The sequence below is a fragment of the Lampris incognitus genome, chromosome 3 (genome assembly GCF_029633865.1).
Source record: "Lampris incognitus isolate fLamInc1 chromosome 3, fLamInc1.hap2, whole genome shotgun sequence".
Classification (NCBI taxonomy): domain Eukaryota; kingdom Metazoa; phylum Chordata; class Actinopteri; order Lampriformes; family Lampridae; genus Lampris; species Lampris incognitus.
This window is the reverse complement of record NC_079213.1, coordinates 94,594,703-94,620,080: the sequence shown is the minus strand read 5'-3', so window position 1 is coordinate 94,620,080 and position 25,378 is coordinate 94,594,703. Positions and strand designations below refer to the sequence as shown.

At 45.6% G+C, this 25,378-nt stretch overlaps 1 protein-coding gene across 2 annotated transcripts in view; it reads left to right on the top strand.

The window, feature by feature from the left end:
* The window catches only part of si:ch73-63e15.2 (protein strawberry notch homolog 2), a 122,479-nt gene that overhangs the window by 71,181 nt on the left and 25,920 nt on the right, over window positions 1–25,378 (top strand). For both annotated transcript variants that reach the window (XM_056276058.1, XM_056276060.1), the window contains 12 exons: window positions 8,736–8,912; window positions 11,696–11,782; window positions 16,494–16,599; window positions 16,815–16,975; window positions 17,082–17,215; window positions 17,518–17,608; window positions 17,833–17,976; window positions 18,351–18,468; window positions 21,448–21,553; window positions 21,740–21,893; window positions 22,440–22,616; window positions 22,995–23,092. In XM_056276058.1, the coding sequence (XP_056132033.1) occupies window positions 8,736–8,912; window positions 11,696–11,782; window positions 16,494–16,599; window positions 16,815–16,975; window positions 17,082–17,215; window positions 17,518–17,608; window positions 17,833–17,976; window positions 18,351–18,468; window positions 21,448–21,553; window positions 21,740–21,893; window positions 22,440–22,616; window positions 22,995–23,092 (1,553 nt within the window). The remainder of the gene's footprint in view (window positions 1–8,735; window positions 8,913–11,695; window positions 11,783–16,493; window positions 16,600–16,814; window positions 16,976–17,081; window positions 17,216–17,517; window positions 17,609–17,832; window positions 17,977–18,350; window positions 18,469–21,447; window positions 21,554–21,739; window positions 21,894–22,439; window positions 22,617–22,994; window positions 23,093–25,378) is intronic.

Here is a 25,378-nt window from a genome sequence, read left to right as displayed (position 1 = left end):
ACTATAATACTGGCATGCTTGCTATGTCTCTCAAAAAATATCTGGCTGTTTGGTTCAAGAGTAGATTAACCTCAATAAAAACATGAGTGTTGAGTTAATAAAAAAAAGTCTTCCTGCTTGTAGATTTCTGTGGGAAAGAAAAACTAGGATAAACAAACAATAAGAGATTGGGGAAGGGGGGGCTACAAGATGGAGAGAGTATGGGGGGAGTGATGAAAGAAACGTGTTGGAGAATGAAAGGTCATTTCAGGTGCATGTGTGCTTGAGGTAACGGGGTCAAGAGAGGTCGGAGTTGATGGGAAGGAGTAGAGGGTGACTTTGTTTTCTGGCTGTGGAGAAGCAGCCAAGCAGGCAGCGTGTAGGCGGGGGAATCCCTGTCCTGCCCGCTCGCCTGCCTCAGCCTGGCCTTTGTACAGTCAGCGTCTCTGGTTAAGGGAAGAAAAGGAAGAGAGGTTACCGAGTTTAACAGGATATAGCCTGCAACTTTAAAACTGGTCCCCCAGTGTTGCTGTGTGGATAGAAGGCAGAAAAGTGAGACAAATGTGCAGCACAAATGCAGTTGTTGACTCCCTAAAACTGTTAAATTAGTGCAAGTTGCATGTCCAAAAAAATGTACCCCAACCACCATCAAGTGTGCATGGTACCTGCTCCATGATTTGGTTGGCCATGAGAATTGAACTGAATGGAACGCTCCGTAAATCCAAGAAAAATATTTGGTCTATATAACCAATTGAACTCATATTCCTGCGCCCTAGAATTGTCCTTCGTCACTGACACAGCTGATGGGATTATTGAGAAGAAAATGTTTTCCCTTTGTGCTTTGGGGCTACAAAGCACACTATTAGCCACAAAATGATCTTGATCATCCAACGTTCATAAAATGAAAGAGCAGATTGGCAGCCTAGACTTCCATCTATAGCAATGCCTTGCTCTATCACTAGGGCAATGACTTAACCACTGACATTATGGTTATTTTCATTATATCTGTACTGGCTGTTCCAGTCTCCTCCCTGGCTGACTAACCGGGCAAGAAGTGCACAGTTTAAGCAGTTAAATGCTAGTCTCACCATTTCTTATTTGCCAAAGCCATGGGAGATATATTTAGCCAGCTTTTGAACTTCCTGGATATTTTGATAGTCTGACAGTGTTTCAAATGACAAATGACAAAACAGCTGCTAGAACCTAGCTCTTTGTGGGTGTCTTCTTTTATATAGTACTTTTTCTTAGCACCACATTTCTTTTTTGGTTTTTTTTTGGGGGGGTCCCTATTTTTCTCCCCAATTGTACTTGGCCAGTTACCCCACTCTTCCGAGCCGTCCCAGTCGCTGCTCCACCCCCTCTGCTGATCCAGGGAGGTTTGCAGACTACCACATGCCCCCTCCGATACATGTGGAGTCACCAGCCGCTTCTTTTCACCTGACAGTGAGGAGTTTCTCCAGGGGGACGTAGCGCGTGGGAGGATCACACTATTCCCCCCCCCCCCCGAAGAGGCACCCTGACCGAACAGAGGAGGCGCTAGTGCAGTGACCAGTGACATACCCACATCCGGCTTCCCCCTCACAGACACGGCCAATTGTGTCTGTAGGGACGCCTGACCAAGCCGGAGGTAACACAGGGATTCAAACCGGCGATATATTTCTGAGCTGACATCCCTTTACACAGTCCCAGAACATTCAAGCTATCAAGCAATTGTGTGTGTGTGTGCGTGTGTGTGTGTGTGTGTGTGTGTGTGTGTGTGCGTGTGTGTGTGTGTGTGTGTGTGTGCGCGCGCGTGCGTGCTTGCATGCATGCACTGAAAGGTGGGGTGCACGTGGGAGTGTGTGGGTGTATATGTGTAAAGAGGTGGAAGGGATTTGCCGCAGCCATTTTCTCACTGCAATTGTTTCCACTAAACAGCGCTGAACAGACAGCTATCAATATTGTAGGCACTCAAATGCAATTTGCCAGTTGGGTGGATGCACGGTGGAACGCATTTGAGCGTGTGCTCAACTCCCATACGTAGCTAAGGCAGAGGTTGTCCGTTTGCGTGGGCTGTGTCGTCACAAGACCTTCAGATGGTATCATGTCACAGAGGGGTTGTTTAAAGGAGGCCTGTGTTGGGCCACAGTTGTGGTTTTACTGTGCGTGCAGAAGAGGGAAGGATAAAAGTGCTGGCTTCAGCAGTCAAAGCAGAGGGGCAGACTTAACTGAAAGAGGAACGCGTGAAAGACCGGTTTGTTTAAAGACAGCAGGATGGTCAAATGACTGGAAAAAACTGCACATGGGCTTGCTCATAGGTTACATAGACAATTGTATACTCTCGCTATTTCCTACACACGCAGACACACACACGCGTGCACATAAAAAGACAAAGTTGCCTTGATTTTTTTTTCTAGCTGTGTTCCACAAATTACAAGCTCCCTCATGCGGATTTACTCCCTGAAAGAAATTTTGAAAACACACACCAACTCACATGCAGAAAAACACACACGCTCACCCACACACAGCATCATCCACATTTATTTTATTTTGTCAGAGAGAGAGAGAGAGAGAGAGAGAGAGAGAGAGAGAGAGAGAGAGAGAGAGAGAGAGAGAGAGAGAGAGAGAGAGAGAGAGAGAGCCAGGATTAGGAGCCACACAGCTATGCCTTTCTGTGCAATGGAAGAAGCCAGATTACCATCACAGCAGTGTGATTTCGAGCCTTATCTCTGCCTGGCAGGATTCGGTCTTTGCAGCAACAGCAGAAGTACCCCTGGGTATGGCCCTGCTGGAGAACAAACACTACCGCCTCAGTTAAGCTCTGCATCCTCACTTCTCCATGTATTAAGAAAAACACAAAAATGGGCTACAGACTCAACTCAGCTTGAATCTCCCTGCCACTGTGACAGTATAGTGTCTTACTGCCCCAAAGATGAAAATAACCCAGCCAGTAGGGAGGTGGGGCATTAGTGTGATTAGCCACGGCACCGTGGTCTGCCTTGCCCTGACTAGGGACAGCCAACCTCCTGTTGTGTGTTTGATTCATACATTTGGACTGTTGTGCCTCTGAATAGCAGTGCTGCTTCAACACGGCGAGATGTTCTGTCACATGGTTCTACATGGTGTGAAAAACAAGGAAGTGACTACATCCCTTCTAAACAAACCAAAGTGCAACATAGGTCAAGATAAGAAAAAGCAAGTACGATGAGCATTTTGATTGTGGCCTTCGGGTCTAATTTCAGTTTGGTTATTTGGTCTCTAATTCTAAAAAAAAATGAAATAGAATAAGGCACCTGGCTATTTGAAATTGGTATGGATTAAAAAGGTTTTAATCCCAAACTCTGTTTAAACCTTGTTGAAGCCTGCCTTCCTCTTGTTGAGATTTGCAGTAATTCTGACAAAAGTAAAGTGTTATGAAATTCATCAGGCGATATGTTGGAGAAAAATATGAAGCCACCCTCTAAAATAAGCTTTTAGTAGGCAAAAGACATCTACTGCTACTTTTGGCTGCTCCCGTTAGAGGTCGCCACAGCGGATCATCTGTTTCCGTTTCTTCCTGTCCTCTGCATCTTCCTCTGTCATGCCAGCCACCTGCATGTCCTCCCTCGCCACATCCATAGACCTCCTCTTTGGCCTTCCTCTTCTCCTCTTCCCTGGCAGCTCCATATTCAACATCCTTCTCCCAATATACCCAGCATCTCTCCTCCACACATGTCCAAGCCATAAGCCAGTGCATTCTTAGTGCCAGTCCCAAGCCGGGATAAACGGGAAGGGTTGCGTCAGGAAGGGCATCCGGCGTAAAATCTTTACCAAATCAAATATGCGGATCATAAAACAGGCAAAAGACATAATAAACTCAAATAGTATTCTTGTATTAGTGTTCTTGCAAGCAAACATTCAGTCCTAGAGAAACTAGCGTGTATGCACGCACGCACATGCTCGAAACAAGTTGTTGGGATGGGGGGATTTAAAAATGTATATTTTTATACATTTATATTTATTTTTAATGTTACTATATCTATCTATCTATTTATTTATCTACCTACCTGTGCGTGTGCACACACGTGCACATATGCGCGGGGGTGTGCGTGTCTGTTATGTGTGAAACAACTTGTTGGTTGACTAAAGGGTCTGACCTGTTAGCCAACGGGCTAGTGAGTCTCATCATCCGTGGTCGTTACACTACCCCCCTCCTTTGGGAAGCGTGTCCCCTCACTTCAGCGCTTCCGATGGCCTCATGCTCTCACTATCCCACTTCTGACAACAATGTAGTGAATTCAGGGGGCAGCTGGGAACCGCCGCAGCCGGGATGCGAACCCAGGTTGCCCGCACCATGGGCGACTGCGCTAACCAGTTGACTAAAGGGTCCGACCTGTTAGCCAACAGGCTAGCGAGTCTAGTCATCCGTGGTCGTTACACACACACACACACACACACACACACACACACACACACACACACACACACACACACACACACACACACACACACACATATATCCATCCATCCATTATCTGAACTGTTTATCCTGCTCTCAGGGTCGTAGGGATGCTGGAGCCTATTCCAGCAGTCATTGGGTGGCAGGTGGGGAGACATATACACTGCTCAAAAAAATAAAGGGAACACATAAGCAATGCAATGTAGCTCCAAGTCAGTCACACTTTTGAGATATCAACCTGTCCAGTTAGGAAGCAACACTGATTTGTGAATCAATTTCACCTGTTGGTAAATTGTCTAATTTCCACCAGGTGGAAATTAGACAATTTGCAAGACAACCCCTATAAAAGGAATGGATTTGCAGGTGGTGGCCACAGACCATTTGCCTGTCCTCATCTTTTCTGGCCGATCTTTGGTTAGTTTTTCATTTTGCTAGTGCCCTCACCACTAGAGGTGGCATGAGGCGGTATCTGCAACCTACAGAAGTTGCTGTGGTAGTGCAGCTCATCCAGGATGGCACATCAATGCGTGCTGTGGCAAGAAGATTTGATGTGTCTCCCAGCACAGTGTCCAGAGCATGGAGGAGGTACCAGGAGACAGGCCAGTACACCAGGAGACGTGGAGGGGGCCGCAGGAGGACAACAACCCCGCAGCAGGACCGCTATCTGGTCCTTTGTGCAAGGAGGAACAGGAGGAGCACTGCCGGAGCCCTACAAAACGACCTTCAACAGGCCACTAATGTGCAGGTTTCTGCTCAAACAGTGAGAAACAGAATGCATGAGGATGGTATGAGGGCCCGACGTCCACAATTGGGGCCTGTGCTCACAGCCCAACACCGTGCAGCCCGATTGACCTTTGCCAGAGAACATCTTGGTTGGCAGATTCGCCATTGGCGCCCTGTGCTCTTCACAGATGAGAGCAGGTTCACACTGAACACATGTGACAGACGTGAGAGAGTCTGGAGACGCTGTGGAGAACGTTCTGCTGCCTGCAACATCCTCCAGCATGACCGGTTTGGCGGTGGGTCAGTGATGGTCTGGGGAGGCATATCCTTGGAGGGCCGCACAGACCTCTACGTGCTAGCCAGAGGTACCATGACTGCCATTAGGTACCGGGATGAGAGCCTCAGACCCATTGTCAGACCATATGCTGGTGCAGTGGGCCCTGGGTTCCTGCTCATGCATGACAATGCTCGTCCTCATGTGGCCAGAGTGTGTCAGCAGTTCCTGTATGTCGAGGGCATTGATGCTATGGACTGGCCTGCACGTTCCCCAGACCTGAATCCAATCGAGCACCTCTGGGACATCATGTCTCGTACCATCCGCCAACGCGATGTCGCACCACAGACTGTCCAGGAGTTGACCGATGCCCTGATCCAGGTCTGGGAGGAGATCCCTCAGGAGACCATCCGTCGTCTCATCAGGAGCATGCCCAGACATTGTAGGGAGTGCATAGAGGCACGTGGAGGCCACACACACTACTGAGCCTCATTTTGAATCGTCTTGAAGAATTTCCACAGAAGTTGGATCAGCCTATGTTCTCATTTTCCACTTTGATTTTGAGTATGATTCTGAATCCAGACCTTAATGGGCTAATGATTTTGATTTCCATTGATCATTCTTAGGTTATTTTGCTCTAAACACATTCCTCTGTCTAATAAATAAAGATTTTCAGCTGAAATATTTCATTCATCGGGGTCTATATTGTGTTTTTAGGTGTTCCCTTTATTTTTTTGAGCAGTGTATTTACATGCATACAAACACACACACACACACACACACACACACACACACACACACACACACAGTCCCCCCCTTTCATAGATAGCCCGATTGTGGATGCCTAATTTTTGGAACTAACTCTTTCTGCTACTGTCGGAGTAGCTTGCTCTGTGTGTGTGAGAGAGAGTGTGTTTTATGCTCGTGTGGTGTGGTGCCTCTGGCTACATGGCATCCCTTTGCCTAGCCCTCTTGTTTACTCATCACTCCTCAACTGGAACAGGCAAGTCTCTCAGAGCAAGGAGAAAAGAGGAGTTTGTGCCAGGGAGAAGACTAGGGGACAAATACAGAGCAGTCAGGAGGAATAATGCAAGAGATGAAAAGGAAGGTAGGCAATTGCAAAGGGGGGCCAAGAGAGTGAGTGAGAGAGAATTGAAGAGATATTGCAGGGACCTTTTTTGTTTCTTCCCTGACCATCACCCTCAAAAAAGACATACATTCCACTCCGCTGTCTGCAGGGCAGAACAGCTTGGAAAACCTGCTTTTGCTGTTCATGTCTGATCTTGCTCAAGTAGAGCATACTCAGTGAAAGGGAGAGAATAATGGGAAAGAAGGGAGAAAGCAGGACTGGGGGGGGGGGCATATTCACACAGCTTTCTGCAAACATTGATTATGAGAGCTGTGCCCTTGATAAGCAGTCTCTGAGACCCACCTACTCCAATACACACACAAAACACACATTCACAGGCCGGGCGAGTGAGTTTCTGTTTTTCAACAGTCGTCAGGCAAGGCACACGTGTTGGTAAAGGGATGTGTAGGGCTTGGGTAGGTTTGTTTGTCTGCTGTTCCTTGCCCTGCCTAGGCCCCATTCCCACATGATGTAGTCATGTTCACACTTAGGCCGCCACCTCTTGTCTCCTCGGGACTGTGAAACATTTTCAGTGGAGCTGTTAGTAATTGCTAACAGGCAAGCAGTGACAGAAGCCAGAGCAGCTCCTCAACCTAAACCACAAACTGCGTATGGTTGAGACTGAGTCACCGTCATAATTCACCATTTATCTTTAGCACTATCCGTACAGTGAGCCTTTAGCCTTTTGTTTTTCCATCACGGTGCCAACCTGAATATTATTCTTATTTGCTGACTGCACATGATCCCTGTTGACAGGGTTAGCCAGACCAGTGTAACACAGTTTTGTTCACTTTGGAAAAGTTTAGAGATGGATTACAGGGATGCAGTGTGCAGGGGGAAAAAAGCGGGATCCATAACCCTAATGGCTATATAGTGCAGCGGTGTTCAGCACAAGCAGCTCGTCCATACACTGAAGCAGTAAGTTGATTGAAATTACAATATTCATGTCTGGTAGTATTAAAGGTTGATTCATAGATTTCAGGATGGTTTATCTGGGGGTATGTAAACCTCACTTGGCCCAAGGAGCATAAATTAACACATTCTACGATGATTATACATACACGCACACACAGGAAGATGGACACATGCAGCTATTCCTTAGAGCTGCTTATCTTTTGTTGGTTCGGCTTCCTCCACCATGTTCTCTTCTAGCTCCCGCCCCTACACCCCTTATCTTCCCTTTCGACCATATTTGTAAGCCTCGGGAGGCCCACAGAAACCTGTGGGAAGCTAGTTAAGGAACATGGCATGCTAATGGGATGGAAAGGATATGAACAGAGGGGCGACTGGAAGGCAGCCATGCCTAAAATGACACGTGCACTCACTACCGCACAAACTTTTTATGCCCGGCTCTCCCCTTCTATTTTATGTGCTCATACTCACACTCATCAACGCTTGTGTGATTAGGTTTTTCTGGGTGACTCACATTGCTGCCAATAGAGTGCAGCATTGGCCCAGGACTAGAGTAAATGTGCCCCCATGAGTGGGAAGTTCACCCATCTACCCACCAGTTTTTCACCTTTCCCCCTCTTTTCTAGCTGCATATCTCACAATGTGGTCAGATCTGTCCTTTTTGTGACGGTGTGTTTGTGTGTGTGTGCATGTGTGTTTGTGTGTGTGTGTGTGTGTGTGTGTGTGTGTGTGTGTGTGTGTGTGTGTGTGTGTGTGTGTGTGTGTGTGTGATTTGATGCAGGAGGGCTCTTTGATTTTCGTAATGTGAAAAACATGAGTCATGGAATGGAGACATGAAAATGGATTTCAGATATAAACATGGACGTGCACGGAATTCAAAGATTCGGGGGAGTTATTTCACCAGTTATGTGCATATTTGGAATTTAATGTCATTTGTTGCGCTCTCTCATAATAAATATTCTGTGTCTTTGTGCAAGTGAGTATGCAATCAATTTCTTACAGTAAAATGGGTAATATGACAAAAATCTGAATAGAAAGAAAATGAAACAGGAAATGGGGGGAAAGTAAAGCAGAATTTTAGAAATAATAAAATTGACCTCATGGAGATACAGGATATTGGTCGTAATAGATTTGGGTTTCTTGGTTACTTTGTATGCAGGTTGTCAAAAAAAAGTTTAACCATTCCAAATACTCCATGTATTTAAGTTATTTCTAAGTGCAAAGCAATCTACAGGAGTCATTACTCTACCCAGACCTCTTCTTCCTCTGTCTCACGTTCTCACTAACTCTCCTTCCTGTAGGACCTGTCCCAAATCGATGACCTCTCCAACAACTCTTTGTTCTCCTCACCGGCTGACTCTCTGTCGGAGTACACTGATCCCCAGGCCTTTATCAGCACAGACAGCCTGGCCCAAGTTCCCACTCTCTGGGATGTCAACACCAGTACCACCACCACACCAGCACAGAGCCAACTAGAGGTCAGCATGGCTGCTATACACAAGAGCCATGGACACACACACACACACACACACACACACACACACACACACACACACACACACACTAGGGCTGTACAATATTGAGAAGAACTCGCATTGCGATATGTTTTTTTCTTTGCGATATATATTGCGATATGAAAAAAATACAGGAACTTTCACCAGATGATGACTAGTTCTGTTTGGAAAAAATTAATCATTCTAAAATTATTGGGGTGAATTTGTAAGGGAGTTGTCCGGAAATACTGAAAAGTGAGTGGTGCCCTTTTTCGCCATTCGTACGGGAAGAGGAGGAGATGGAGCCAGACAGACGACGCAGAGCAACGGTCGAGAATAACGATGCGCGGATCGGTTCTGACGTCATCCGAAGCCGCAGGCACACAAAAATCATCCACCCGCCACCCATCTGAACGAATTATGTTCTCCGATCTAGACACCTACACCTGATCACACATTGCAATTATTTCTCAGTGGGATATCTGTAAGCGTGCTGATATGGTAATATATACACCATGTTTGAGGTGCCAGTTTTATGGCTGTCATACATACAGCGCTTCGCAGCTGTTGCATATGACATACCCAGCACTTGACTTGTCCAACACAGAACTTCTCTGTCCTTCTTTTCTTTTCTTTCTTTTTTTTTGGACCCCCAATTTCTCCCAATTGTACTTGGCCAATTACCCCACTCTTGCGAGCCGTCCTGGTCGCTGCTCCACCCTCCGGGGAGGGCTGCAGGCTACCACATGCCTCCTACGACACATGTGGAGTCGCCAGCCGCTCTTTTCACCTGACAGTGAGGTGTTTCGCCAGGGGGATGTAGCGTGTGGAAGGATCACACTATTCCCCCCCAGCTCCCCCTCCCCCCCGAACAGGTGCCCCGACCGACCAGAGGAGGCGCTAGTGCAGCGACCAGGACACATACCCACATCCGGCTTCCCACCCGCAGACACGGCCAATTGTGTCTGTAGGGACGCCCAACCAAGCTGGAGGTAACACTGGGACTCGAACCGATGATCCCTGTGTTGGTAGGCAATGGAATAGACCGCCACGCCACCCGGACGCCTTCTCTCTTTTTTCCTCTCTCTCCTTTTTTAATTTTCTCTTTGTTGTTTTTTGCCTCCATTGCTGCTTAAGGCAAATGGACGCCACAGTTGGCGCAATGGGAGTCTAGTCTGCTAATTCGTGCCTGATGGAAATGAAGCTTAAAATATGTTCACATTTGAGAGAATGTAATTAATATTTTCCTCAATAATGATGTATTATTTCACCCACCTGCAACCCATCCACTACTAATCAGAACGTTAATTTTTATGACTTGGCCCACCTGATCCACGGATTAACCATGGTGCCTGCGGATATAGCAGACGAACACTTTAATGTGTCATTTGTCCAAATGTGGCGAGAAATGATGAAGTTCTGAGCATTAAATCAGAGTAAATTATGTTATATACAACAGACTTCTCTTGCAGGTTAATCATGGAAAAAGACAACTTTGCACGTTTTCCTTTTGTATCAAGCAGCAAGAGGTTGCATAAGTAGCGTGAGGTGTTTGAGTTAATTTGCCTTACTTCACATCACATGTCCTGCAATGTGACTGTCGCGCATGCGCACATCACAATAATGACGCCAAAACAATATATTGTGCAGCCCTAACATACACATACACCGTTAAATGTGTACAACCCAAGTGAGATTTAATCATCACTCCAACCACACCAGAACAGAGCCAGCTCAAGGTCAACAGGACACACACACACACACACACACACACACACACACAAACACGGATAATCTGTTAGGCCATCGTGTGAAATAGAGCTTCGCATAACAAATTGTACCTTTAGACAGTCTGCTTTGTCCTACAAAATATGTTTGTTTTTCATACACATATACATATGCGTTTTTGGGGCCCAACCAAAGTCTGTGAACTTAACACCATGGTTCCAGTGAACATTTTTGACGCATAAACATTCTGTCGTTTCTATAACAAAACCAAATTTTTCGTTCTCGTCCGAGTCTTGACCTGGAGTACCATGCTGTATGTAAGCCCCTCGCTACAGGACAGGAAATTTCAGCATTGTCAAAAATGGTAATTTATTTTGACCAGTTTTATCCTCACAGTCATCTATCTGTAACCTTAAATGGGAATAAAAGTCATCTGGATGACATCCCCCCAAGAAAATATTCAAATGGATTAAATTGTTAACAATGTTTAAACCAAAGGAATTTCCTTCTCTGCAAGGTCATTAACGTTTTCAAGATATGTTCAAGACTGCACTCATTTTGTTATGTTTCTTGTAAGAGGTATCGTGTTAAAGATATTCACTCATTTGCAAGTTGATATGATAGCAACGGCATTGTTAGACAGGAAAGACACTTTGTTCTGAAGTGCTATCCATCCGTCTTGGGTAAGAGGTGTTTTTTTTTTATATGAATCAGAGAGGCGACATCCCACCAGTCTTCTGCAATATCTTTTTATGTTTTCCTTTTCATTCTTTTCTCATTTCATCCATTATATTTCCCAGCTGTAGACTGGCTTTATCTGCCCTATGTTGTTGTTGCTGGCACCACCTGATAACAAATTGCATTTTGTTGAGTGCTGCCCCCTTAGAAATCCGTGGAGTGCAAACATTTTACTCTCTCTGATCATGCTCTTACACACACATGTGCACTTTTTCTTCATGACTCATGGCAATTTCTTCCATCCATTTCACTTTTGGTTTATTTGGGTTTGTTTTTCTTTGTTTCTATGTTTTTGTTTTCAGCTGAATGGTGGCAGCAGATTTCAAGGTTTGGCCAGTTTGGAGGATATAACTGCCATTATCAGCACCCCACCTCTAGGAGGAGTCCAGGTAGACACACCGGCCTCTTTAATCTGAGGCAAAAAAATAAAAAGTGGAACAAGTGCCAACATTAGAGAGGAGGAACCTATTGGTTCTTCATTAGCGATTATAAGCTGTGTATAGAAAAAAAAACCCATCATGGCTGTGTCTGAAACCACACACTAACATATTAAACATTACATGCGTGTACCACATACTAAAAAAGTAATTAACATTATATTATCAAATGACCACAGTATGCCCAGTCGTTTGTCACACTGCTGAATGAAGTAGCAAAGTACAAAAGTGCCCTTTGTTTCTATGTCTTTTACCGAGCTGTGTCAATGACAAATAGTGCATGAAGATGACAATCTGCTTCTTGGCGAACATTTTCCTCAGAACTGTATATTTTCAGCCAGCCTGCCAGCTATGTGGTTTTCAGACTGCCATCTTTCATTGAATCCCTTTAATACATAATAACTGATTGCACAAGTGATTACAATAAAGCTCAAAACAGCATTAAACTCCCCTTTTGTCTCCTGTATCACATACGTATAAGATTAATTGTATGAATTGTATAATCATTTTGTTTTGTTTAAAGAATGAACAACACATGGCTTTGTGAAAAGGACAGTGATAAGCATAGATAATAAACAGTTCTCTTTTATAGCATTCGTTTCAATGTCTCACTATGGGATATGCCCACTCATATATTCACAGGAGCACTTATACCATTACGCAAGCCCTGGGTGGCTGGCAGTCATGACATCTGCGTCAGGGCCCTGCACCAATATATATGACTGATGCAGCGTCACTCGTCATTCAATCTCTTCTTCTCGCTTCAAAAGCAAGCTACTCTCTACCTGTATCTACACGAACTAGCTTAACTGTCCTCAGACCAGAGCGGACACCTCCCATCGCCACGCACTAATTGCTGGAGATACCAGTCCAACTACCTTCACGCTATTGGTAGTTTTCTCCTTACTCTGGCCTGTCCCCAAACAGAAGAGTATTTCTGCTTGTGCGAGCTAGCTAGCGCATTAATTTGGCCTCTCCGAGCAAGCTAACAACACCAGGAGCCTGCAGCCACCTCACTGCTTGCCCACTGTTTAAGCTAGCCAACAGGGATTATCACTCCAGATAATTCTTTTTCCTCCCTTTAGCACACCAGCTAAATGGATACAGCTGCCAAGCTGCTTCCCACCTTGCAATGAAATGACTCTGCCTGCCTGTGCACCTGCAGAAAAATGTTTGAGCAAGGACACACACCAGGTCAGCTTCACGGGTCTTAGGCTAGAACACACTAGAGCCACTATCAACAACCCTGGCTCGTGCACTCACTGCACTCGCCTTATGGCAAGAGCCTCCACTGAAGACTGGCTCGCCAGGTCAGCCTCCCGGATGCCAGTGCCACCTCCAAAGAACCCCAGCTCGGCATGGTCGAGGAGGATATTCCCAAACTGGACACTCAACTATAGACATGCTGAACCCGCTAGCTGAGCTGCTCCTCACCTTGAATTACGACGAGGAGGAAGAGTCAACGGGCAAAGATTTTATGGTGTTGAATGAGGATGGCGAGGATAATGCCTCCTTCATTCCCCTGGCACAGACTCTGGGCTCTCCATGCCTGTCCACTACTAAGAGTGAGGTTGAGGCTGCACAGCCTCAGCCCAGCGTGGACATTCACGATGTGTGCAAACGCACCATGGAGAGACTAAAAATCACATCGCCCACTGCGAGGCAGCTTCTCCCAGTGTTCCCTAAGACTCTGGAAGAAGTCACCATTTCCTGGAAAGAAAATCCATACTCCAGCAAGACCCCTATTCAAGGAGTGTCTTCCCTGGATTTTGAGAGATGGATAAGCATGCCATGGCCCGCATGCTACCCATGAAGCTACTGGTGGCAGCCCACCTCCACCCACGGTTGTCAGCTGTGTCATCTAGACAGCTCCCCCCCACTAAAAAAAAGCCAATCGCCCAACATCTCTGGATAGGATAAAACTACCCCAATCACGGATATGCGTTTGCATGTCCAGCGCTGCGCTGTCCAGGCTGCAGGGAAGTGTATGTCAGTTTTGGTACCGTAGGAGAAGTTGAGATGGCTCAATCTGACCAACTTGTCGGACAAAGAGAAGTAGGACATCCTGGTTGTCCCTGGGGGCATATTTGGCTCCACTCTCGCATCCATGCGAAGGAGGTTTGAGGCCAAGAAAAAGGAGGACGAAGCCTTACAGCTCTGTCAACCACGAAAGCTCAAGCTGCAGTGCAGCCACCCCCCAGGCAGACTTTCTGGCAAGGCGCAAGAAGAAGGCATCTTAGCAGTCCATCCCACTGCTAGCAGATGTGCCAGCTGTTCCCTGTTCCCCTGGCCAACCCAGCCCAGCATTCTCGTGTGTCCGGGAAAATTCCCCAGTGCCACCCTTCCCTCTCGGCAGTGCGTGGGCCTGGAGCTCAGTTCGTGCATTCCAGCCAAGAGGAGAAGAGAATCAGATCAAGTGTGGGATTGTTTAAGACCACATGTAAGTCTCACAAGCACTCACACACACTGAAGATAAATGTTCATCCATTCACACATCCAGGCACAAAGCTGAGGGTGCAGTATTGCAGTACTTTTTCAAAAGAAAAAAGATAAACCCAAAGTTGTAGAGTCCCCTCCGCAGTGTTTTCCCCTAGAACACTGCCGAAGGGGGCACCTTGGGGTGACCTTAAAGCCTAATCCTGCTTTTGTCCCTAAAGTGGTCAATCAATGCTCGCCAGTGGACCTGACAGCTTTTCTGCCACCTCCTCGTGGCTCTACAGAGCAGCAACAGCTGCATATGTTGTGCCCAGTTTGTGCTTTGCATACTGGATAGTGGATGCTATCGCACAGTGGCCTTCAGATTCTGGCTGGGTTGCAGGCACATTCTGCCAGGAGTCTTGCGACCTCTTGAGCCCTGTTTAGAGGGCTCTCTGCCCAGGATATCTGAGCTGCAGCTAGCTGGGCATCGCCCCTCAAATCTCCAAGGTTTTATAGGTTGGATGTCACATCTCCAAGCCTTGCTCATGCTGTCCTGAGCATGGGTGGAGAGGGGGGCTGGCGGTCAGTCATCGAGGTAAGTTTGTCTGGCAATACAGGAGTCTCCATATCCCATAATGAGACATCGAAACGAAGGCTATGAAAGAGCACTTTAGGTTACTTTCGTAGCATGAGAAAGATGTCTCGCCAAACCGCTCTTCTTGCCGCTGGGGTGAAGCGAGAAGAGATGTGCATGTTTTGAATGACGAGTGATGCTGCGTCAGTCATAGGTGCAAGGCTCCGACGAATGCTATGAGAGAGAACTTTAGGTTACTCTCATAACCCTGGTTCTCTGAGTAGCATGAGTAAGACGTCTCACCAAACCGCTCTTCTTACCGTTGGGGTGAAGCGAGAAAAGGTGTGCAAGTTTTGAATGACGAATGATGTTGCACAGGAATACTGGTTAAATGACGCTGTGTCAATCATAGGTGCAAGGCTCCGACACAGACGTCATGACTGCCAGCCACTCAGGCCTGGCGTAAAGTTATAAGTGCTTCTGTGAATATGCAATGGGGAATTTCCCATAGTAAGACATCTCACTAATACTACTTAGAGAACCGGGGTTACATGAGTAACGTAAAGATACTATAACAGACTAGATGATTTATGTGTAGTTGATAAAATTCACTCAAATGTTTCAGCTATCAAAAAATGCTGATTAAGTATGCATGTGTAAATTGTGTTGGTTGTCTGTGTCACCACCTGATCATCCTGGAACAATCGGACAGTGGTAGCCTGGCTTATGGAGCCACAACCTACTGCTGTTGTGCAGTCCCGTTGCATAATTGCCCATCTGTGTCAATCTAGTAACTTCCGTTGCATACTCAGAATTTATGCTAATTTAAACATTCAGGCACTTCTTATGTACACCAAATCAGCATACTACAGTTTAAACACACTACGTACTCATTTTACATCACAATTTGTAATAGTATGAGGTTTGGGACACAGATGATGTTTGTCTGTTGCTGCTGAGCTGATGAATTTCCTGAGGCAAAAATAATTCAAAACGGTATCCTGGTCCACAAGTGAGACCAGTATTTGACACCAAAACAGTTTTATTAAAACTGTCACTATTTTTTTTTCCCTGTAGGAGAGCATGATGGCCATATTTTGACAGCACTGGACATATGAGTCTGTGTTGAAATAAACTGATTATTTATAGTGAAACAGTAACTGTTGGGGCATGGATAACCACAGATGATTGAAGCCTTATGAGAAAATGACAGCAGCGCATAGAGAATGACTTATCAAGAGCAAAAGTCATGTGGCATTAGAAAATGACGCCTCTGTAAAAACGGGGTGCTATGCATTTTCAGAGCATGACGTTTCTTTGAGGAGACGGATCATACTTGAAGTGATTGTTTAATGATCTCTAGCATCTTCTGTCAGCTTTTCCTTTCAAAACTCACAAGCTGCTACTCCTTTGGTTGGACTCTGTAAAACTGCTATAAATTCACTGCCATCTCTTATTCTTTCGGAAGTGAGCATTGCTTTAAAAATGCAACACACTGGGGATCTGCTGTGCTACCTTTTCTTAATCACCTACTCCCAACTTTCAGCTTCAAGCTTTCCTCCCTTACTCGTTCTCCTCATCCGGGCTGGGAAAAAAAGACACGAAATAGAACTTTTCTAAATTCAAGTTATATGACGAACTGCATAACTAATGTGTTATTGTTGTTACTAGGCTCCGAAAACCCAGTCTACGACAGAGGAGGAAGAGGATGCTGAGGAGGAGGAGACAGAGGAGCTTGGACATGTAGATACATACGCTGAATATAAACCATCTAAATGTAAGAGACTTGACTCTCTGTGGACAGATACAATTATTCTTTAGTTTTTTTCCTTTTGAAAGATATCATTAAGCCACAGCTCCCCAGAAAATCTGAATGGCTGTCCGAAGCTAACGTTTTTATAATGGATCCCGCAACATTTTGCCCCAGCTGTTTTTGACAAATACCTTTATGAAGCTTTCTCTCCTTTAAACCTGCTTCCTTCTCCCCCGAAGCCACTATTGGAGTCTCCCATCCAGACATTGTAGTGGAGACGAATACGCTGTCCAGCGTCCCTCCTCCCGACATCACTTACACGCTGTCCATCCCACAGTCAACAATCAACAGTGGCTTGCTTTCTGCACTACAGCTGGAGGCGATCATTTACGCCTGCCAGGTACACACACACACTTTGGCACTGTGAACCATCTTCCTCTATGCGCATGTCGTGATTCATGCACTCATTGCCCGCCCTTTCTCTCTCTCTCTCTGCATTTCCTAAGCAACATGAGGTGATTCTTCGAAACAACCAGAGGGCAGGTTTCCTGATTGGAGATGGGGCGGGGGTGGGCAAGGGCCGCACTGTGGCCGGAATCATTCTAGAGAACTATCTCAAGGGCAGAAAGAAAGCATTATGGTAAGGCTGGAGATGTTGTAATCATTAGTAGGGGTCTCTATGACTCTAGAATGATTAAAACCTCGACAGTTTATGTAGTTGCACTGCACAGCAGTCTGTGCGATTAAGCCACTGATATTTTGTGTTTAAATCAATAACTTGTGCTTCCCTGTTTTGAAATAAGTGTGTTTGGCTACATGGCTGTTTGATGCTCACATGCTAGTAATTCTCGTGTTGTGTTTGCCTGTACAACTAATGTGCATGTAAGAGGTGGTTTGTGCAGGCTTTAATGGCACAACTGAGTTGTCTGTTCCTGCCCTCAGGTTCAGCATATCAAATGATTTGAAATTTGACGCAGAGAGAGATCTCAATGACATAGATGCACCCAGTATTCCTGTGCATGCCTTAAACAAGGTAAGTCCAGAGGGGAGATGGATGTCAGGCTACGAAAGCCACAAGCTTTTGTTTTGGCAGTTGTTTAGTTTCTTTTTAGGGCTTTTCTTCATGTGAAAGGAGAAAATGAACCTTTTATCATTCCTGTGACAGTATATTTCCGTACGCTTCTCATCGTCAGTCAGTACTTTCCCTGTCCCTCCATCCCTTCAAAAGTCAGTTTCCTTATTTTTCTCTAATTTTAGATAAAGTATGGAGACACAGCTACCTCAGAAGGAGTCCTGTTTGCGACTTACTCTGCATTGATAGGCGAGAGCCAGGCAGGAGGGCAGCACCGGACCAGAATCAGACAGATCCTGGACTGGTGTAAGCCGGACTTTGACGGAGTTGTATCCTTTCCATTTTAATGACCTCACACCCTGCTGGCTGTAGTGACAAATACTAGTTTCGTGAAGTATTATGAAGTTAGTATATTAGGGAAATCAATATTATGCTCATGGTCCTTTCTTACAGAAATGTCTGGTACCTTTTAATATGGTACTTTTATAACCAATTCTCTTTCTGCTCACTTTGCTTCTCTGGCTGAAGGAGCGTCTTATCAACTGCTAATCCTCCACCCCTCTATATCATCGTATAATATTTTGCATAGAATAGGATGCATCATTGAATATTGCAAGTGTCAACATTGAATATTGCAAAAAAGGGGATTTTGTAATAACTTCTCCCTTCATGCTGTTTGCCCTTGACCTTGTTCCCACTGAAGATTATTTTTGATGAATGCCACAAAGCCAAGAATGCCACATCCACTAAGATGGGCAAAGCTGTGCTTGACCTGCAGAACAAGCTGCCACTGGCCAGGGTGGTCTATGCCAGTGCAACAGGTTGGCACATCACACACACACACACACACACACACACACACACATGGGTTTGGCTATTTCTGCCACATCTTTTCATAAAATCAAGCAAACAGCTATGCAATCTCCATAAACAGACATTGGCAGAGAATGGATCATTCAGAAGATCTCAGTGACTTTCAACGTGGCACTATTATAGGAGTTATCTTTCCAACAAGTAAATTGGTCAGTTGGTGGATGCCAAGACAATGCTACCCGCCCGAATGCATAGTGCCAACTGTAAAGTTTGGTTGGAGAGTAATAATGGTCTGGGGTTGTTTTTCAGGGTTTTGGCTCACCCCCTTAAGCCATTTTTTTATGCACATTTGCTGGCTTGACTTGACTCGGTGTGTCAAGCCAGCCCGGCTGGGATTTGCATTTCCATTACAACAGGGCTACCCACTTGAAGGTGTGTCTTTAACTGATGATGCACTTGTCTTGAGTTGAGTCCCCCCCCCTTTTCCCCCCGATTGTATCCAGCCAATTGCCCCACTCTTCCAAGCCATCCTGGTTGCTGCTCCACCCTCTCTGCTGATCCGGGGAGGGCTGCAGACTACCACATTCCTCCTGCAATACATGTGGAGTTGCCAGCTGCTCCTTTTCACCTGACAGTGAGGAGTTTCACCGAGGGGACGTAGCGCGTGGGAAGATCATGCTATTCCCCCCAGTTCCTCCTCCCCCCGGAACAGGCGCCCTGGCCAACCAGAGGAGGCGCTAGTGCAGTGACCAGGACACATACCCACATCCGGCTTCCCACCTGCAGTCACGGCCAATTGTGTCTGTAGGGACGCCCGACCAAACCGGAGGTAATACAGGAATTTGAACCGGTGAGCCCCGTGTTGGTAGGCAACGGAATAGACTGCTACGCTACCTGGACGCCCAAGTTTGAGTTGAGTTTAAAAGCAGCACCCTCTTTTGCGCTGTTTACTATCGCACTGTGCAACAGTTGTCGGTAGCCAGCTACTTATCATCATGGATTTTTAGGCTGATATTACCATAGGCGCCGATCCCATGGGTGCCCCAGTGCTCGAGCACCCACTGAAAAAGTTGAGCACCCACAGAGAAGACCGATCATAAAATAAATGAGTGAATTAATGAATAGATAAATAAAAATGACATCTTTTTTTTTTTAACTCCCATCTATTTATCGTTACACACATGGTGTAGTGTTAAGATATGAATGTGGTCAGTGTGTATGTAAAAACTGCATTATGAATGCCAACTTATGGTATTCATGTAGGGTTTTCTTTTCTCAGGTATTGCTATCGGTTGTACTATTATACACGCAAGCGACGTAGTGTTATGTTATGGCCAATGTGTATGTAAATACTACCCCCTCAAGACTGTGCCGGTTTGGTGTAGCCTGTTATAATTTGTAGCAGAGCAGTGTTGCGTTTTGTTCTGGTTTGTGTCTCATGTCCGACAGATGACAGCAGCATAGTAAGCCTACATCATGATAACTAAAGCAAGCGCAATAAGGGATTTTGTGACAATCATCACCTTGGTGGTATTCACTTAATTTCGGCACCCACGGGGATCGACAGTTCAAATTCCCATGTTACCTCTGGCTTGATCGGGCGTCCCTACAGACACAATTGGCCGTGTCTGCGGGTAGGAAGCCGGATGTGTGTGTGTGTCCTGGTCGCTCCACTAGCTCCTCCTCTGGTTGATCAGGGCACCTGTTCAGGGGGGAGGGGGAACTGGGGTAAATAGCGTGATCCTCCCACACGATACGTCCCCCTGGCGAAACTCCTCACTGTCAGGTGAGGCTGGCGAAGCAGCTGGCAACTCCACATGTATCGGAGGAAGCATGTGGTAGTCTGCAGCCATCTCCGGCTCGGCAGAGGGGGTGGAGCAGAAAGCAGGGTGGCTTGGAAGAGTGGGATAATTGGATAGGTACAACTGGGGAGAAAATCCAAAAAAAAATTTTTTTTTGGGCACCCACAGGCAAAAACATAAATCAGCGCCTATGGTTGTTATGATTTTACTTGGTATCTACTGCTTATTGCTTGAAAAATGGAGACGGGATGATGAAATGAATCTAGAAGAGTCAATGGATGACGCCCATCTGACGTCACCACAACCCGCTTGAAGGCGGGTCTGGCATGCTTTGGCCCGAGTCCGGAGATGGTCCATCTCAGGCCCAACTCACATTTAAACCGGTAATGGAAACGCAAATCAACACAGCATGGTTTGATTCAGAGCAGCCAAAAGTGCCAAGGGAAAAACCCCGTTAGTTCCAGTGAATGGAAATCTTAATGCTGCAGTACACAATAACATTCAGAAGAATTGTTTACTTCCAACTTTGTGGCAACAGTTAGGGGAAGGCCCTTTCCTGTTTCAGCATGACAATGCTCCCGTGCACAAAAAAGGCCCATAAAGATATTGTTTGCCTAGTTTGGTGTGGAAGGACTTGGCTGGCCTGCACAAAGACTTGACCTCAACTCCATCCAACACCTTTGAGATATATTTGAACACCGACTGCAAGCCAGGCCTTCACCCCAACATCAGTGCCCAGCCTCACTAATGCTGTTGTGGCTAAATGAGAGAGTCCCTGCAGCCATGTTCCAAAAATCTAGTGGAGAGCCTTCTCAGAAGAGTCAGGGCTGTTATAGCAGCAAAAGGGGGACCAACTCCATATTAATGCCTATGGTTCTGGAATTGGATATTCAACAAGCACATTTGGGTGTGATGTTCTGGTGCCCACATACTGTTGTCTGTGTGTGTGTGTGTTTGTGTGTGTGTGTGTGTGTGTGTGTGTGTGTGTGTGTGTGTGTGTGTGTGTGTGTGTGTGTGTGCGCGCGCGCGTGCGTGCGCGCGAGCATGCGCGTACATAATTACCTATATCTATATTTAAATATAGATCGATAGATAGATAGATAGATAGATAATAGATAATATATGCCCAACTGTTATACTGTTATTCCATTCTTAAAATCTCTTTATATCTTCTGTCTGTCCCAGGTGCCTCTGAGCCAAAGAACATGATCTACATGAGCCGCCTGGGGATATGGGGTGAAGGCACACCTTTCAAAGCCTTCGATGACTTCCTGCATGCCATCGAGAAGAGGTGTGTAGGGGGACGCATTGCAGAAGAGTTACTCCAAAGTGTCTTTTTATGCTAAAAGCTTTAAGTCAATTACATCCATGTCCGCAAATCACAGAACTTACCAGAACATACCTCACAATCTGTTTGTGACTATGGCTGGTTGACACTTGATTGAGTGACACTAAATGATATATTCTTTTTATACAGAGGTGTGGGTGCCATGGAGATTGTTGCCATGGACATGAAAGTCAGTGGGATGTACATTGCCAGGCAGCTGAGTTTCTCAGGGGTGTCATTCCGCATTGAAGAGATTGCCCTGGATGATGACTTTAAACTGGTTTACAACAAAGCTGCCAAACTGGTGAGTCTCCTTACTGCACTCATCATTTCCATGTGGGTCGTTATGTTGCCACCACCGTAAACTGCACATGTACAAAAAGTTGACAGTGCATGGTCTATACTGGGGCCAGCAGATTGAATCTCAAGATTCTATTACTTAGTAAGTCTATTACCTGCAACACATTAGTAAGTTGCATGCTAGTGTGTTGGTTTTGATTGAGCTCATTTCTTATCCTTTACAAAAACAGGATCCAATGACTTACACATCTATTGTCAATTTATAGATTGTTGATAGATATTTGAAGCAGGAAAATTATGTACACTTTTTGTATAGTCTATAATTAGATCAACTTGCCCAGATTGTGCCTTTCTGTGACAAGGCCACCAGTGTGAGAGTGGAACCATTTGCATGATGTTGCACCTGGTCTATATTGAATTTATTAATTACAAAATAGTAATTAAGATTCTAACCTATTCAAAATTTGTTTAATTCTAATAGATCTGGATTTGAATTTGGTTTTCATGAGATAATTGATATCCCTAGTTGACACCTTGTCTCTGTCTCCAGTGGGCAGAGGCGCTGCAGGTGTTCATGCGCGCGGCCGATGAGCTAGGCCTGGTAAGCCGGAAGTCTCTGTGGGGCCAGTTCTGGTCATCTCACCAGCGGTTCTTCAAATATCTCTGCATCGCCGCTAAGGTCCGCTGCTTGGTGGAGCTGGCCCAAAAGGAGCTTAAGGCTGGAAAGGTCAGAACTAAAATCTCTATGTTTAAGAGTGACACTTTCACCTAGAAGACAGAAAAAAAATTGTAAAAATTTCAGCAAACAAAATGTAATTTGGAGAAAATAGTTGTAAAAGGCATGCTTACTCCAAGTGTAATTGATTTTTAATTGTTATGTATCTTGTAAACACAGTAGTCTATATTTGGCCAGCTTCAGAGGCTGAGCACCATTTCATTGTTCGGCAAACCTAGGACGCTATGAAATGCTTACCCCCACAACAATTTACTGTAAGAGTCTAGTGAAAGTGTTTTCAGGAAAGAGGGTAGTGGTACAATGGTGTATGATGGTGTTTACCAGATGTGATTTGTTGCTGATGTTAACCCGTTCTGCTGTCCTCCACAGTGCATTGTTATTGGGCTGCAGTCCACAGGAGAGGCTCGCACCAGAGAGGTCCTGGATGAGAATGATGGGCGCCTCGACAGATTTGTCTCCGCTGCAGAGTGAGTGAAATGCGTGTATGTTTGTACAAACCCAAATTCCAAAGAAGCTGGGACGTTGTGTAAAACGTAAATAAAACAGAATACAATGATTTGCAAATCCTTTCCGACGTATATTCAATTGAATACACTACAAAGACAAGGTATTTGATGTTCAAACTGATAAACTTTGTTCTTTTGCAAATATTCACTCATTTTGAATTTGATGCCTGCAACACGTTCCAAAAAAGCTGGGACAGGGGCATGTTCACCACTGTGTTACATCACCTTTCCTTTTAACAACACTCAATAAGCGTTTGGGAACTGAGGACACTAATTGTTGAAGCTTTGTAGGTGGAATTCTTTCCCATTCTTTCTTGATTTATGACTTCAGTTGCTCAACAGTCCGGGGTCTCCGTTGTCGTATTTTGCGCTTCATAATGCGCCACACATTTTCAATGGGAGACAGGTCTGGACTGCAGGCAGGCCAGTCTAGTACCCACACTCTTTTACTACGAAGCCACACTGTTGTAACACGTGCAGAATGTGGCTTGGCATTGTCTTGCTGCAATAAGCAGGGACGTCCCTGAAAAAGACTTCGCTTGGATGGCAGCAAATGTTGTTCCAAAACCTGTATATACCGTTCAGCATTAATGGTGCCTTCACTCACAGATGTGCAAGTTACCCATGCAATGGGTACTAACACACCCCCATACCATCACAAATGCTGGCTTTTGAACTTTGCGCTGATAACAATCTGGATGGTCCTTTTCCTCTTTAGCCCAGAGGACACGACGTCCCATGATTTCCAAAAACAATTTGAAATGTGGACTCGTCAGACCACAGCACACTTTTCCGCTTTGCGTCAGTCCATCTCCGATGAGCTCGGGCCCAGAGAAGCCGGCGGCATATCCTGGTGTTGTTGATATACAGATGTATGTAGATTGATGAGAAAAAAAAAGGAATTTAATCCATTTTGGAATAAGGCTGTAACATAACAAAATGTGGGGAAAGTGAAGGGATGTGAATACTTCCCAGATGCACTGTATGGCTTTCGCTTTGCATGGTAGAGTTTTAACCTACACTTGTAGATGTAGCGACAAACTGTGTTAACTGACAATGGTTTTCCGGCGTATTCCTGAGCCCACATGGTAATATCCTTTACAGAATGATGTCGGTTTTTAATGCAGTGCCGCCTGAGGGATCAAAGGTCATGGGCGTTCGATGTTGGTTTTCGGCCTTGCCGCTTACGTGCAGAGATTTCTCCAGATTCTCTGAATCTTTTGATGATATTCTGGACTGTAAATGATGAAATCCCTAAATTCCTTGCAATTGTACGTTGAGAAACGTTGTTCTTAAACTGTTGGACTATTTGCTCACGCAATTGTTCACGAAGTGGTGAACCTCACCCCATCCATGCTTGTCAACGACTGAGCCTTTCGGGGATGCTCCTTTTATACCCAGTCAGGACACTCATCTGTTTCCAATTAACCTGTTCACCTGCGGAATGTCCAAACAGGTGTTTTTTGAGCATTCCTCAACTTTCCCAGTCTTTTGTTGCCCCTGTCCCAGCTTCTTTGGAACTTGTTGCAGGCATCAAAATGAGTGAATATTTGCAAAAAACAATAAAGTTTATCAGTTTGAACATTAAATATCTTGTCTTTGTAGTATATTCAATTGAATATAGGTCGAAAAGGATTTGCAAATCATTGTATTCTGTTTTTATTCATGTTTTACACAACCTCCCAACTTCATTGGAATTGGGGTTTGTACATTTCTTTGTGTTTATATGAGTGTGGGAACACACATCTGTTTGTGAGTGTGTGGTGTATTCCTTAAGTTCTTGAGGATCACTCAGCACACAATCGGTGAAGGTTTTCCCATTAAGAATCAAAAATGTTGTGTGTCCGGGTGACGTGGCGGTCTATTCCGTTGCCTACCAACACGGGAATCGGCGGTTTGAATCCCCGTGTTACCTCCAGCTTAGTCAGGCGTCCTTACAGACGCAATTGGCCGTCTCTGCCGGTGGGAAGCTGGATGTGGTTATGTGTCCGGGTCGATGCACTAGCGCCTCCTCTGGTCAGTCGGGGCACCTGTTCAGGGGGGACGGGGCACAGGGGGGAATAGTGTGATCCTCCTACATGCTATGTCCCCCTGGTGAAACTCCTCACTGTCAGGTGAAAAGAAGCGGCTGGCGACTCCACGTGTGTCGCAGGAGGCATGTGGTAGTCTGCAGCCCTCCTGGATCGGCAGAGCGGGTGGAGCAGCGACCGGGATGGCTCGGAAGAGTGGGGTAATTGGCCGGATACA